General features: G+C 38.9%; 1 protein-coding gene across 13 annotated transcripts in view; it reads right to left on the minus strand.

The window, feature by feature from the left end:
• Window positions 1-16,740, minus strand: part of RBMS3 (RNA binding motif single stranded interacting protein 3) — a 1,423,334-nt gene that overhangs the window by 638,793 nt on the left and 767,801 nt on the right. Inside the window, exon 1 of one of the 13 annotated variants that reach the window (XM_014840945.3) lies at window positions 5,307-6,048. The exons of 10 other annotated variants lie outside the window; for them this stretch is intronic. In XM_014840945.3, the coding sequence (XP_014696431.1) occupies window positions 5,307-5,381 (75 nt within the window). In that variant the 5' untranslated portion in view covers window positions 5,382-6,048. Of the gene's footprint in view, window positions 1-5,306; window positions 6,049-16,740 lie in introns of those variants that run through there. 2 more of the 13 variants (XM_014840944.3, XM_014840947.3) reach the window with 2 other exon arrangements.

Genomic DNA, 16,740 nt, shown 5'->3' on the forward strand with positions numbered 1-16,740 from the left:
AAATAGCAACACACATCCCTAACACATGTATTATGATACATGAATACATTCTTGCTCTTGGCCTCCCTTCAGTTCCATCTGCACTCTTGCTGTGGAACAGCTATAGCATAAAAACGTCTATTCTCACATGTTTTTGATATTACACTATTTAATCACATACAGCTGTGGCTTATGAGACTGTTACAAAACACAATTTTTATGTAGTACTCGAAGCCAATTTTGGATAAACATCAACCATTTACTCCGAATAAGAAGTCCGACACTAAAAAGATTCTCTTTTAAAGGAAAAGACTGGTTTTCTGAGAATCTGGCATGGGCATAATTGTGACTGAGCCCTCTCTCTGCCAAAAAGACTGATAATGTCAAAAAGGATTGTGTAAAATCATATTAGTGCAAAAATGAAGCTTTCCAGAATTCCTGGAGCCAGAAAGACCTGGAATGAACTTCTATCCTCCCTTCTCTTCTTTTGCCTCCCTCCCCGCAAATCGCCCCTACCTCCACCCCTCACATAGACTGCATTACTTCATGGAAATAATGTGGAGTTATAATTCTGTTATTCTTTTTCCAAACTGAGAGAAAGTAAAAGGAAAATGCATTAGAAAGATACTGTTAAAAGAAATATACATGTGTGTTTCCCTTAAGTTTGAAATTATTCTGGAGAAAAAAATAAACTTTTTACCTTTCTACTCCTTTTAAGCAGGCACTAAATCTAGTGTGGTGAAAACAATGACTACATTATTATAAAAGACAATCCCAGTGATAAAGATTTGGAGGAGTAAAGAGAAAAAAAAACAACTAAAAAGGGAAACGTGGACCCTTTTCTATTTTTCTCTTATTTAAAACCAGTTAAAATTGTATACATTCTAAAATGAGACAAACAAGATTTATCACAGTTTCATGCTATCATATTACCCCCTTGAAGCAAAAGAAATATTTGGAGTTGTACCTAAAAATTCTATTGCTGGAAGATTTTTACAAAACCAGTTTTGTATGTTTCAGCCTTTCAAAGGAAAACAGAACTTGGGAGTTTTCAAGGCTGTTGTAAAACTGGCAAGTTACCAACTCTGGCTATCAATGCAAATCTGAGGCAGGAAGTACTAAGGAAATTCTAAACTCATTCCCTCCCTCTGCAAGATTTTCTACATTTTCATGTGCAAGAAGTGTGTTAAGGGGTTGCTTTGTTTTGCCTTTGAAGGATCTGTACATTCACATCTTTAAGAATACCCTTTGCCCTATTGGAGCCTCCCTGTTCCTTTGCCCACGCCTCAGTCCTGTGTTTTCAAGTGCTTGCTCTTTCTATGGCACAATCAATTGGGTTCTAGCTAGACTTTTAGAGACGGGCGGCCATCCAGGCTGCAGATGGTTGGAAATTCAGCCTGAAATCAGTTTGCAGTTGATGAATTACTCCTTACACCTGACCCCAACTTTGCACCAGGCTCTGAACACAACCTGAATACCACCAGCCAGAGAAATTCTGTCAGGGTCCCATAGTCTGAGCTCCTTTCTTCACGATCTTCTGGAGAAGCAGACAGCCAAAGAAGGGAATGCAGTAGACTGATGTAAGAGCAACATGATCAGAAACTGTGTACTGGATTGGTAGGATCAGTGAACTGGTAAGGATGTGGAACAGGAAGAAAGGACAAGTTTGCTGTGTGTGCTTGGGTGAATTTTAAAGTTTTATGAAGATGACTCAAGTTTCCCAAATATCACATATAAGAGAAATATCTATTTCTCACTGCAAAATATCAATTCACCAAGCTGAGACTATATGTTACTCTTTTTAGCTTTCCCAGTTCAACTAATTTGTTTTTCCAAGAAAAACCCCTAAAGTACCTCAAATTCAGATTGAAATTCACCCTGGGTCTCACAATGCAAAAGCAACAGGTTGATTGCTTTGAAGGGGCTGTAACAAAATTCTTGAGAAATACTAGATTACAACTCAATCAAACATCATTATGCATATCATCATTAAGTGAATGAACTATGTTTTTGGTCCCCTTTCTCTAAAATTTGCTGATTATTCTGGGTGGGCTTCCAACAGAAAATTTGTTTTGATGAAACTCTTTCTTTAAAAAATCTAGTTATGTCTCTTATTTAAGTATTATGACATTTCACCAAGATTTTTTCATTACTTCTTAACCAAAAGCAATATTCCTTTTTGAATTGCTTCTTTGGTAGGAAAAAAAAAAACGGTCAAATTGACAGATGACAACTTTTAATGTGAAATCTGGGAGAATAAGCATACTATAACATTGCTACAAGGTATAGCTACAAGTCAGCCACTGAGTTTTCATTTTATTTAACTTAAACATACATTTTTCTAACATAACATTTTAAGCATTGGAAAACTATTCAAAGGCAGAAAAGCAGAAATATCATTTCTATTTTTTCTCTTTTTAAGCAACAAAGTTAAGAGATTGGTCCTAACGTAATGGGAAATGAGAGGAGCAGGGAAGTACCCTAAGTTTTTCTAAAACTTTAATTGCATTCGTGGAAAAGAAGATTTGCATTTATTTAAAAATCTTATTTTCATCTTGTTTCATCATAAGAAAACAGCAGCTGTTTCTAACATGTATTTATAAGTAGAAAGAGAAGTTTCAGTATTTTTGCATTTTCTGAATGAATACAATAAAACACATTTCAGTTCTTTAAAATTCCATGAAGATTTTCTACCGAAAACTAATGTCAGCAGAAAACTTTTGTGGATTAGTTAAAAACAACTGAATTTAGAGGACAGTTTAAGGTATGTTATCAGCAGAATATGATTTTTGTTGTCAACCAACAGAATTCTATTTTTATCAACCATAAGTATTCTTTATATATCATCATCATTTTAAATAGCTATGATATTAAAATTGAATTATAACTACAAGCCAAGGCTGGAAGGACAGTGGATTTTATGAATTCCACCTAGGCTTACCAAATAAATATAAGCAGCATGTACTTCCTTTAAAATTATTATAGATTATACTTTGAGATTTAAGTGCAAGGGGGGCAAACTGATACCGAAATAATCCAGTTGTTACCATGCTATACTGGGGCATGAAAGTACTGTATTATATAGTATTAACGCTGTCAGAGAGTCCCCATGTTTTAAAATATGATTGCACACTGACCCTTCCTTCATTCTCTGTGTGTCCAAGTTTCAAAACAGGGCACATTTTCATATCTTCAGCTTCCAGGAATGTTATTAATGCCTGTCATTTCAGAGCTGCTGTAACAATATCAGACAACTTCACAGCACTGTCGAAATTTTACAACATAATAATCAATATGAACTACTACGTTAGCCAAAGTAGCTGATCTTGTATTCCCTACCCCCTGATCTGATTACTCAAATATCAGCTTAGGTCGCCTAATGGATCTAACTTCTTTAAAAATGTTCCAGAAGTTGATGGCTTTGACTAGCTTGAAAGTAACAAGATCCAGATGCTGCCTGTCTACACAACACTAAACTACATAGGTCCCCCAAACAGATTTGTTTTTTTAATTCTCTCTATATTTTTCAGGCTCTCCTCTTTTCCCTCACCACTCCACTTTCCCTCTTTACTCCAGTCACACACAGACACACACACACACACACTTTCCACCACTGAAGCTCATCCAGCATCCTGTGTCTTTAATACAATGTGTGAGACATTATTTCCTGCTAGTAAAAGGTTAAAAGAAATCTCAAGCAGAAAAGCAATTATTCCATTCATTTTGATCTAAAGTTTCTTTTCTGAATATACTTCACAGTAGAAAACAAAGACCAAGAAGAAAGCGTGAATTTTGAAACATTTGGAAAAATTTAGCCAAATGAGTAAAAGGGATGGAATGTCTGATATTTTCATGCAACCCTTGAGTTGGTTGTTTTTGTTTCTTTGGAGGATGAGAAATGACTATAAATTTCCCCTTTCTAACTTGTCCTTGCTTTGCCATTTCCTTGAGGAAGGTAGGCAGCGTTGTCTATCCAATCCCCCAAAGAGTTAAAGCTCAAGGCACTGGAGCAGGAGGGCTGGGCTATTTAAGCAGCAGCAGCATAAACTAAATGCTCACAAAGGCAAAAGGCAATGTGAGTCGACCTTGGGGGGGGGCAAGGCGAATCACAGAGCGATTGAAAAAGAAAGGAAAAAAAGCAACAACCTTTAATATAATATTGAAAGTCGGCTGCCTCCTCTGGTTTACAAATAGGCATTGTTTGATGAGACAGAATAAATGAGAGATAACTACAGCATGAATTACCAAACCCTAATCACATCAACGAGTCCTGGTGACAGCACAGATCACTCAGGCACGCCTTGCTCACTCTCGGCATATTTATTTATTAAGAAGACAGTGGAGACGGGCTAATGCAATACAAAATAATATCATCTGTAAGGAAATATAATCCATGCATTCAAGGTGGGAACCCTACCAACATTTTTTCCCCCAAATCAAGTCCAATTTAATTGACAAATTGGAGCAGTGATTTCACACCTGAGAGTCTTTCATGTCTGAACTGCAGGATAAAGTTCATGGCTGGCACTGCCCAGAGCTTAGTTACGTGGGCCTGCCACTGGCCCCCTAATGATCATTTGAGCACACACATAAAGCCTAAAGTATTTAACCAATTGACGTCCAATTATCATCAGTTATATTTCATCCCGTTTCAAGACCCAGGCCTCCTGATGGCAGCCAGCACAGAAAAAAAGAGCTTCTAAAAGTAAAGAATATCTTTTGTAAAGCTCCTAAATTCAGTCTCTAGCATCCTGATCTCCCTCAATATAAAATGAAATATGTAAGGCAAATAAAAAAACAAAAATACACCCAAATAAACTCCAAGAGACTTTAGTTAGCTGTCCTATACCATCCCACACCCTTCTTCCATTCTATACTCTGCGATTAAAAGTTTGAGTTGCCTCCACCCTGGCATGTCCTATCCAGTGGGAAAAACCCTTTTAGAGCCACAAACAAAGAACAGCTCACCAGAAAAGCCCCTGAAATGGTATTCTTGTGCGTGATAATCACTGATATGATCTCTTTTCTAACAACCCTGCCCATCTGCAAAGGACTTTACGGATATCAGGAACATTTATGCTGCCAAATAACAACAAAGGAACTCCAGTGAAACTATTATCTCTCCCTAAAGAGAAAGCCACAATTCCAGGCTCCCTTTCTTCTTCTAGTCTCCTCTGCCTCATTAACTCCATTGGTATGTTACTAATTTCAAAGAAGCAGGAAGAGGTGATGGGGGGGGTTAAATAATAATTCACAAGCCTGTCGGTTTCCCATCCCAAGCGCAGACGGATACCACACTGATTGCCAGACTGTGGGTTGAGCCATACCTTGGTTTGGAGATAATGAGGATAGTAGTAAGTGTACTGGGGGTACATTTGTGGCTGATCCAGGCGTTTGCCCATGTAGCTGGAATCTTTCTCTCCGAGGCAGGGAACTGGATGACAGGGTATAGTGCCCCAGGCCGAGCTTCCTCTTAAACCACTATTCCTGACAGTCCCGATGACTGATGAGGCTTCGAAGATTCCTCGTCTTCCACCACTCGCTAGTTCCAACACAGCAAGAATTTAAAAAAGAAACACACCAAAAAAAAAACCAAAAACAAAAAAGGAGGGGGATCGGTAGGGAAAAACTCCACACACAGCCTCCCCAGATCTTGCCTGCCTTCCCCCAGCGGCCAGGCTCCACTTGGGATGAGGCAGTTTGCGCTCTACCAGGCTGTCTGTAGTGATGTCAATTGCCAGCGTTTGTAAAGGGAAAAAAAAAAAATCAAAGTCCTTTTAGCACAACTCCGAATCCTTGCAGATCAGCTTCCTGTCTCCTGTTTGTCTCTTTCCCTACCTTAAAGAAAACAAAAAAGACAGAGAGAGAGAGAGAGAAAGAGAAAGAAAGAAAAAGGAAAAAAGAAAAAAAAGAAAGAAAAAGAAAGGGGAAAAGAAAAAGAAAAAAAAAAACCTTGCACAGCTTAGTTGCTGCTGTCTCCCTCCCAGAGTGACATGGTGTTCGGGGCTTGTCCTGTCCTTTCATTCACTTCCCCTCCTTCCAGCCGGTGGGTGGAACCGAGGGAGCCTCTCCAGGGAGCAGCGTACGCAGTCCAGAAGGCTGCAGTATTTCCTCCAAGAAAAAAAAAAAAGGCTGCTTCAGCCCCTGCTGCAAGCAAAGTTCCGATTCCCTCTGCTGGCTATCTCGAATAGCAAAGCGATTTTTGCAGCAAAGCTGCTGCCGCTGGAACTGAACCCGGGGAACTCAGATGCGGGCAGTGGATTATTTCTTATCCTTCCCTCCATCTACCCCACACAAGAGCTGCCTTCGTTTCTTTTCTTGCCAAGTTTCAAGGTAAGCCACGCTGCTAAACAAAACACAGAAGACCACGGGAGGGAAGAGGATGAAGGGAGAAAGGAAAAAAATAAAAGCAGAGGGACTAACCTTGCTGGTTAAAATGGAAAAAGTGTGTCCCGGATGCTTTGGAACCTGTTAACACGCTAAAGCCGGATTTCTGGTTTAGAAACTAACCTTTTACTTCTTGGAGGACACGGAAGATGCCAAGTGTTGAAGGAATTTTGAAGTCTGCTCCAGGACCACTATTAACAATCCAGGCACCATCAGATCACAATGACCAATGTAACATCACAGAAATCATCATTGTTATCGTTACATCCATTTTGTAAAAATCAAAAGAGGAGTCCCCTTAGGTTTATGAGCTTCTTTATAAAAAAAAAATCGCTGTTTCTCTCATTGTCTTTCTCTTTATGATTATTTTAATTCATGGATGCTTTAATCACTTTACTGATAAATCACAAAAAAGGAACAAACATCATAATTACTTGGCAGAGTTTTTCTCCACCAATAATAAGTAATATTCTGACATGTCTATCAGCTGCTACATTGTAATACAAATTGTTTCCGAGAAAATATATTTCCTTAAAGGGTCCCTTTTCAAGGCGGGCAAGGCTAAAATTAGATGTGCCAGCTGTGTTTTGCTGAGTGCTCACGCATGCCCAAAGTGTGGGCAGACCAATATTGAGCTTCTCTCTAGTTCGTCAAGTCGGCTCTGTTCTCCCCAGCCCAGAGTCGCCTTTTCAGATAAAAGGTTCCTGGTACAAATCCAGCTTCCTAGTCAAGAAGAATAGAGAATCCGGGCGCTACCACAATATGGTGTCCATTCACGTACAAGCCCCCCCACCCCTCAGGCGACTGGCTTCCGCTCAGGAGTCTGGTTTCTGGAAGCTGTGTGAGTGCATATATGTTTCTTGGAGAAAGATAAGGATGGTGGGTAAATAGTTTCATGTTTGACTTTTGACAAGAAAAACAATCAGAAGGAAGGAAAGAAGGAGGGTGGGAGGGTTAGGAGCCCTGACGGCACCGTAATTGAGAAAATTAAATCAACTCTGCTTACGTAGATGTGTTATTCTGGGCCTCAGTTATCCCATCTAGAAAATGGAAGTTACTGCCAACTTGCTGACTGAAGGCCATAAACTGAATGAAATAATGAGTAAAAATCAGATTGATTTAAAAATCCTTCAGTGGTATCCCATTGTTCAGACAGTAAAGTCCTGACTCTTGGAAAATTTCTCGAGATACTTGGAAACCCAATTTCCTTCTGCAGACTCAGACAGTAAACTCTGCCCCTCACGTTCTATACCTGACTCACACTGAACTGCTTTCAGGATTGGAATGTGCTCTCTCAGGGTCGTTCCCTCTGTCTAGAGTGCTCTCCCAACCGCATCTCCACATCTCTTACCCTCCGGACCATCCTTCAGGTCTCAGCATGGATATCACCCCCTCCAAGTAGCTTTCCCTGAATCCTTACTTCCCACAGCACCTTATATTTGCCCTAACAGTCTGCTTATCCTACTGTAACTGCCTGTTAATTGCTTGTTGCTTCTACCATGCTCTCAAAGCATCAGGAGAAACAGTTCAATAGGAGTTCCCATCATTCTTCTTCACCTTCACCTTCATATTCCAAAAATTGGCATGGTATCTGGCACGAAAGAGATGCTCCATTATTGTTTGAAAAATAAGACATCTTAAACATAATAAACAATTCTAACCCAACTCATATCCTTCTTTCAGTACATTTCTGGGTGCAGGGGATATTGTGATACACAGATCAGAACCAGGCCCTTCCCTCACAGAATATATTCTCCTGGGAGAGAGAAATAAAGGAATAAGCAAGTAAATGCGCGGTATAAGATCGTGTGATATTTAGTGCTGTTAATAAATATAAAGCTGAGTAAAGACAAACGGAGTCTCAGGGACTCCTCTTTAAATAGGCTAGTCAGGAAAAGCTCTCCATGGAAGAGGCTGGGGTTAAAGGAAGGGCGTGAGCCATGCCCTGAGTGTTGTGAGAGCACTTAGTGTGAAAGTCTTGGCTCCCACCCAAATGCCTTGATTCCAATCCTGCCTCTACAGCCTCGCTTTGCCTCCATATCCTCATCCATCTAACTTCACTGCCCACTTCATAGGTTATCATGAGAATTCACCAAGATAAATATGTGAAGGGTTTATAACACCTGGAACACTTGGAACATAGTGGATCTGCTCAATAGATGTCAGTCTGAATCTGGGGGAAGAGCATCCCAGGCCAAGGGAACAGCAAGTACAGAAAGCCTGGCAACAAGAATGTGTCTTTAGACTGTGCAAGACATGATGCAGAGGCCAGGTGGAACAAGCAAGGAGCAAAGACTATAAAGTGAGGCTGGAGAGGTACCCTGGGGCTAGATCTTACAAGCCTTGGTGAGAACTTGGTATCAAAAGTTAAATTACTGGCAGTTAATAATACAGCCAGGACTCTGTCCAAATATTCTGACTCTAGATCTAGTCTTCTTCAACTATAGAATGCTGTCCTCCTAAATGACCTATTGATGTTCCTCTCAATTCTAAGATCTATAAGATCAGGATCCTAGACTGCTTCTGCCAATTTTGCTGCTATGGACAAAGGACATCAGTATTCTTTCATTAATAACTGGCCTACATACTCCTTGAAAGGAAAGGAATACAGTTTTATTTACAAATGAAAGGCCAAATATATAACTCCTCAGCCCAAGCTATAGCCCACTTATATTTCAAGTTCCCAGCGTATGCTGATGCTATCAGCAATTTCTACACAAATTGTCACTTTCCAAAATAATAGTCTATTTCATTGGATTATTGTTATGTTCTGGGCATCAACTGTCATTAGCCTAAGAACATTCATTGAACATTTAAAGCTTTTCTTAAATAATGCAAAAACGGTTTACCACTTGTAAGAATTGTAAAACGTGTGTTTTATTTATTTTTAATTTTTTTTCCCTCAGAGACCCCAGTAGCCATGGCAATTCAGGAGGCAAGATAATCATGTCAGAAATAGTTTTTATATCATGTCTGCTCTGTTGGAGCAGTAGTGCTTTCCATTTAAATGATCAAGTTAAGGTAGGAGGTAACTAGATTAAGGCACTCTCTAAATCAGAAGCCAGCTGTGTCCCATTTACCAACTAACAAATAAATTGTGTACAAATCCAAGAGCAGTAAACTGAATCAAAGAGCATGGACTCTTATAGAGTCACGTGATTCACAGTGAAGACGGAAGAGGTGCTCATTTAAGACAAGTTCTTGCCTAATAGGATTGAGAGGATACCTCAGACACCATCTGGAGGTGAAGAAGCGATGGTACTGAAATGAGGGTCAAGTGGGTAGAGATGGAGACTCCCTTTTGGTTTGTCCTTGACCTGTCCACTCAAAGAATAACTGGGTCCTCTCTTTGGGTGATTTATTTTTTAAATTACAAAGAAAGACTTATTTGAAAGCCAAAGAAATGAACAATAGAGATATAAGGAAAAACCATAACTGTACTATCTTTGAAAGCAAGTATACTATTCTATCTTCATGATCTTGAACAAAATTTAAAAAAAAAATCTTGGCATTTCCTCCCTTCTTTATTCAAATTTGTGAAATCCCTTTCCACCACAGCAGTTATCAAAGGGGTACTAAACATAAAAGTTGGTTAAAAAAAAAAAGACAAGATGGTAGATTGCAAATTCCAACAGTTATAACTTTTGTTTCTCCTACTGAATACTTACCAATGGTTGAAGAAAATACCTGAGACAAATTAGGAGAAAGAGACTACTAGTGATTCAAGCATCTGTGGTCCAAATGTAAACTATAATTGAATGTAAAAATATTAGTGTAGATAAAGACAATAAAAATTGGCCTTGGAAGAAAATTTCAAGCATCTGGATAAAACTATAAAGGACTATAGTTCAAGGCAGTTAATCAAGTAGAAAAGCAAGAATGATTTAAAACAATGAACATTTTTAACGCCAACAAAGTTTTATTGTGCATCTACTATGGGCCTAAATAATCAAGGATGTCAATATACATATTACCACCCATGTCCTCAAGTAAACTTACCAACTCAGCCTCTATCAAACGTCAGACATTCGTAAATGACCTTAATGTTTTTCTCATATCTAAGTACCAATTTATTACAATAGTTAGTAAATAATTCTTAATTGACTCAAATTTTTTCTGAAACACATACGTTTTTATAATTCTAAGCAATAGTATACATGAAAGCTCATGTTTCTTTTTCCTCTATTATCTTTTTAAAAAATACTCTCACTCTGTCTACGTATTTTTCATCGCAGTTAATACTGAGGCAGACACTTCTGGTTCTCTTTTACCGCTAGGATTACCAAGACTCACGCTTCTCCACTTCCTTGAAAGCAGGCACAACCAGGTGACTTGCTATGGCCAATAAAATATGAAGCAGAAGTGACACATGTAAAAGCTTTAACTGCTACTGCCTGATTCTCCAGCCCACTCTTCTCTGATGGAAACATGTTCTGATAGGGAGGAGCCATAAGAAGGAAGTGTCTTGGAAAGCTGAGGACAGCTGCCTTGAAAGTCCCCTGGGCCAGCCATTGACTTGTCGTGATTGAGAAATAAGTCTTTCTTATATTATGCTGTTGAGATTTGGTGACGTACACAGCATCATTGACCCTACCCGGACTAATACAACATTGCTTGTAGCTGGGTTACATATTTGTTGGTTTTCTTATTTGAGATTCTCCCCCACTAAAATCTAAGCTCCACAAGGGCAGCGAATTTATCTATCATGTTCACTGTTGTGTCCCCAACACCTAGAACAGTCCTTGGGATTTAATACATACTTAATAAATGTTTGTTAAATAAATGAATGCATAAAATGTTCATCTAAAATCATCTCATTTGTCAATAAGTGGCTAATGTATGCTACTTTATGAAGTACTAGAAGGGGAAATGAGACATATGCTCAAAAAGTAAAAAACGTTAAGTTTTCTGAGAGAAGAACTGCTACAGCCCTGACTGTTCATAGGAGGGGAAGGCTTTTCCACACTGACTACTGGGAGTGGGCACTGGGGTGTGGGGTTGACTAATTAAGAAAGAAAGAAGGTGAAGGAGGACATGAACTAAAATATAGATGGCCAACTACATACTAGACACTGTACTAGAAGTTTATAAATGTTTCCTCAGTTAAGACTCACAAGGACCTGAAAAGTGGGTATGATTTTTTATACTTTACAGTGGAGAAAATTGGGAGGGAGGGAGAGAGTTTAACCACCCTATCCAAATTCAGCCAGTTATGACGTAGAGGAATATTCCTGACTCATGTTTGTATAAGGCCCAAACCCAGGCTTTTTCCTCAGCATCATTTGATGGAAATCTTAAAATGCTTCATTCCAAAATTAGATGAGACAATATTTGTATTTAAAACAGAAAATCCACTGTATATATAAAGTCCTAAATAGGTCAGTGTGTCTTCATAGAAACAGATGGTGTTGAACGGAGAGAAAACTGGAAAGAAAGAGCATGGCCTTCTGTCAAATACCATAAACTCTATTTGCACAACAGGTGTGATGGTTAATTGTATATGTCAACTTGGCTAGGCTATGGTGCCCAGTTGTTTGGTCAAACATCAGTCTAATGTTGCTGTGAGGTACTTTTTGATGTAATTAACATTTAAATCAGTAAACTTTGAGTAAAGCAGATTATTCTCCATAATGGCGGGGGGGGGGGGGGCCTCATCTAATCAGTTGAAGGCTTTAAGAATAAAGGCTGAGATCCTTCAAGAAGGAAGGATTTTTGTATCCAGACTGCCTTTGGACTGAAGACTCAACATCAACTCTTCCCTGGGTCCACAGCCTGCCAACTTGACCTGCATTTTTTGGATTCACTAGCCCCCACAATCACATGGACCAATTCTTTAAAATAAATCTCTCTCTGTATCTATATTATATACATATATAATATATACATACACATATATGTAAAAATATATATATCCATATATATAATTTATATAACATATATATTTGTTACTCATGTTTCTCTAGAGAATCTTAATACAAGTTAATAAAATACAAGGAGATGTGGCAGCATTGAAGGTCAGTGAAATGGGCACTCTTATAATTTCCTAATAAATGTCTATAATGCTTTTTAATACAGCTTAACAAAATGTATAGCCTTAAAAATCTTCATTCTTGTCACCCAGTAATTTCCGTTCTTGGAATCTAACAGAGATCATCATTAGAATTTTAAGAATAAGTAATTAGAGAAATTTGAATGTCCCACTCTAATTGGTTAAATAAATCACAGTATAGAATATGATTGAACCATTGAAATGATACTTAGAAAGCATTTTAACAATATGGGAAATGCTTAAGTTGAATAGCTAATACAAAAAACATCAGAATACAGCATTGTGTATGCAGGAGGTTTTCAACTATGAAATATAAACATAGAAAAAAGATAGAAGAACTGCATCAAAATAACAACAGTGAAGCTTTTCCTCTGCGTGGGATTATTGGTGATTTTACTTTTCTTTTGGATAACTTTTGGCATTTTCCAATTTGTCTTCGAATGAGGGTATATTTCGTTATTTAAAGTAAAAGTTATTTTAAGAGAAATTTTTAGATAAGCATATTCCTAAGTATGGTTTTTATTATCAGCTGACAGGAAATTTTTAAACACCCAGATGTGACAATATCAAAATAAATTACATGTGTATTTTAAGTAGCCATTTCCTTCTCACCTGAATCAGACATTAATTTAAGAAAAGTTTAAGTCTTTCTTTAAAGTCTAGGAGCATCAATTCTACATCAAGAAAATATCCAAACTCTCATTTAAGACCTAAAAACAAATATTTTCATTTAATGAAAGAATACCAACTACCAAGAGCAGAGGACATATCTTCAAAAGGATTAAAATAAGCCTGTGTAGGTATCTAAGACTTTCATTTGTTTTAACATCAACTAATTCTGCCTTTGGACTTCTAAGTTTCTCATAAATTTATTTGTAAAAAATATTGATGCATCTCTGTCAGCCTGTTTACAATATGTTGTAGGAATAGGGAATTTTGTTTTTGTTTGTTTGTTTGTTTGATTTTGCTGTCACTATGCCTCCCCCTATACTTCCACACAAAGAATTCTACTCTTTGCAATGCACGCAGCCAATTTTCTCCTGCTGTAGCTGGCAGATTCTAGTGGCCCTTCTTATAAGCCCACCTTCTGCCATGACTTGTGCCACCAGTGGAGCAGGGCTTCGGAAAACACCAAACTAAAAGCCTCAAAGTAGGGAAAGATGAGTAGCTGCCTTGTCCAACAGGAGTCACATTTTTCTAAATGGACGATCATGTCTTTATATTGATGGTCCAGCTTCCAGTTGCCAATAACTAAGCAAGTTGGGTCGATATGGTCAGATTTTATTGGCTAGGTTGATTCTTCTCCCTAGAAAAATCCAGAGTTGCAGAAGTCCAGGCCAAAAGGCTACTACTAGAGTTACCAGATAAAATACAAGACATCCAATTAAATTCGCACTGCAGACAAATGATGAATAAGTTTTTAATATAGGTATATCCCAAATATTACATATGGTATGTCCCATGACATATCTGGGCCATACTTATAAAAATTGTTCATCGCTTGCCTGAGTTTCAAACTTAACTGGGTATTCTGTATTTTTATTTCCTAAATCTAGCAAACGTACTCCTAACTGATGCCCTGAGACAGTTTACAGGCCTTTCAGAGGACACAAGAAGTGGCAGAGAGTTCAAATTTAATAATAACTGGCATTGATTAATATTTTTAATCTGCTTCCCACTCAAACTAAGTAAACCAAAAAGGTCCTCAAATTATGTCTACCTTTAAGGGACTTAAACCACAGTTGTGTGCCTGATATGAATCCATACAGTGTTCTAGGAGCTCTGTATTTGTTATAATTGTGAATTTGTTTCTTTATTTTTAGCATGACGGGAAATTCGAACATTTTTCTTAAATTGTTATTCAACACAATAAGGTGCCTGTCAAGAATGAGAGATGCCCAGATCCCCATCCCTGATATCAGAAAGGTCAAATTTAAAGAAGTAGAAAAAGGTACAAAACACAAGAGAAAAGGATATCATGGGCAGTGCTACCCAAAGTGTGGTCCACAGACAAGTGCCAATCGGCACACTCTCCTGTGTCCATGACCTGTGAGTACAGAGATCAAGAACAAATGTCTGGCAACTTCATAGGAATTTGTCAGAAGAATTTTATGTCTCTTGACTCTAAGTAATAAAAGTTTGGACTTGTATTTTGAAAGTCTGCTCTTTGCATTTCATTTTTCTAGTAAATTCTAGTCTATTTTACAAAAATATCAGCTAGGGTCAGTTAGAAAAGAACAAAAGCCAGTCTTTCATGACAGATAGTTTCAAAAGTGCTGATGTAGAAAATATACAATTGTCATATTTCCTTTCATTTCCATTTGCACGTCTAGTGGTGAAAAAGTTGCACTGATGTGTTTTCTGATTGTAATACAGAGAATAATGAAACCTGCAAGAACGACAAAGGAAAAGCTTAATTCCCTCAAATTTACTCTTCTTGTCTTTCTAACTCACTCTCTTCTACCTGTTCCTTACCCTCTAACCTATGCCACCTTCCTGACCCCAGCGAAGACATTTAAGAGTACCAAACCCGAAGCCAGGAGGTGCAGGGGTTCTTGGCTGTGAGTGACCCTGGAGAGACGGATTCCTCATCTGGAGCCTCAGTTATCTCATGTGTAAAATACAGGTTGTAATTAGGTCATGTAAGGTCCTTCCTGACTCCGATATTCCACAACACCAGGACACACTTGATGAGACTGCATCTTTTTGGCTACCTGGGCACATGGGCTGGCCCCAGAGGTAAATGGCAAGGCTCATACCAATAGCACAGGGTTGACACACTTGAGCCAGTGGTTTTGTGCGACTCTCAGCCATTCCCAGCAGCTGCGTGCTGGGAGGACCCAACTCCAAAAATAGCCCCACAAATTATGATTTGCCTTCTAGAGATGACATCTCCCGGAACAGCACTAAATCATGGCCATATGGTCCGCCCGACAATTTTGCCATTGCCTCGAAACAGTTCAATCCCTGGAAGTCCAGCTCCCCCATCATCCCACCCAGAGGCTTTCTGTATTCTGAATGTTCATGCTCATTATGCAGTCAGCAAACGTAATTATTCGTTTTTCTTTAAGGAAGTTTATGACCGAAGGTAATGGGGGGAACATAAATGTACTGACTGTTTACTGAGACTCGTAAATGCTAAGAACACAGACAAATAACTGTCACTTGGAGATTTGTTCTTGTAGTGTAGAATCTTCATTTTTAGCAATTTAACTACTAAAAGTTTACCCACCTTGAGGAGAATTATTTAGGAGGAAATAAAACTTAGCGCCTATTTCATTCCCTGCTCCAGGAACTTTCATCGTGTCAGAACACCAGCTTTCACATAAAACGTGCAGAGGGCGGTTTGTTATATGGGGCTAGTAAAACTAAGAAGTAATTAGTCCCAGGTAAACCTCTAAATAACAATGCCAAGTTTTTAACATTCACAGAGCTCTAGATCAACACGAGCTAGTAAGTTTTCTGTTTTCCTCTGTGAGAGAGAAACATTGTTATTCACAAATTATCAAGAAAGGAAAAAAACAACAGCAACAAAGAAGTTAAGAAATCTATTCTGGCCAATTAGTGAAAAAATGGCAAAGCTCAGGTCAGAATTTAGCAAGTATAATCAAAAGCTGACACCTCTTCAGAGTTAAGAACAGTGTTCATTTATGGTCAGCATGGGCCATTGGTCGGACTGAGCTCATCTTAGGAGACGTTCTGGGAAGGTGGGGCCCTGCGGGGTGGAGAAACCAGGGTGAAGGTGAAGCCCCTGAGACTCTGGGACTTCTGATTCCCTATCGTAACTGCCGCAGTGACAGGTAAATGGTGACATTACGTGTGTCTGTCGACAGCTGCATTGAATTTAACAGTTCACCTTGTCTCACCCCCTCCAGCCGCAGCCATTCTCTCAGGTTCCCCAGGATGCTACCTGTGCAAGCAAAGCGAGTTAAAAGTGCACCCCAACAAAGAAAAAAAAAGTTTTTAATGTTGAATAAGACCCCTTACTAGCTCCCCTCTTTTCCTTCCTCTCTACACCCAGTGGCAAAGAAAAGTGAGTGTTTTTCAGGGTTAGCAGCGTGGCATCGAACAGCCCCTTGCAGGGAGGGTCCAGAGAAGATTCCCTGATACCTTGCTTTGGGGAGTGGCACATAGGAACCCAGGGACAGCACCTCTCCAAAAAATAGCCTTTGGAAAAGGAGACATCTGGTCCAGAGATGCCTCTCCATTATTCCTCCCTTAGGCTGGAAATGCTGAGTTCTTAGGCCATAAAAGACCGCAAATTATTGAGAGGAACATAGGGAACACTGAGTCTAGATCTCAGTATGATGGACTCCCGTCAAACC

The sequence above is a fragment of the Equus asinus genome, chromosome 21 (genome assembly GCF_041296235.1).
Source record: "Equus asinus isolate D_3611 breed Donkey chromosome 21, EquAss-T2T_v2, whole genome shotgun sequence".
Lineage (NCBI taxonomy): Eukaryota > Metazoa > Chordata > Mammalia > Perissodactyla > Equidae > Equus > Equus asinus.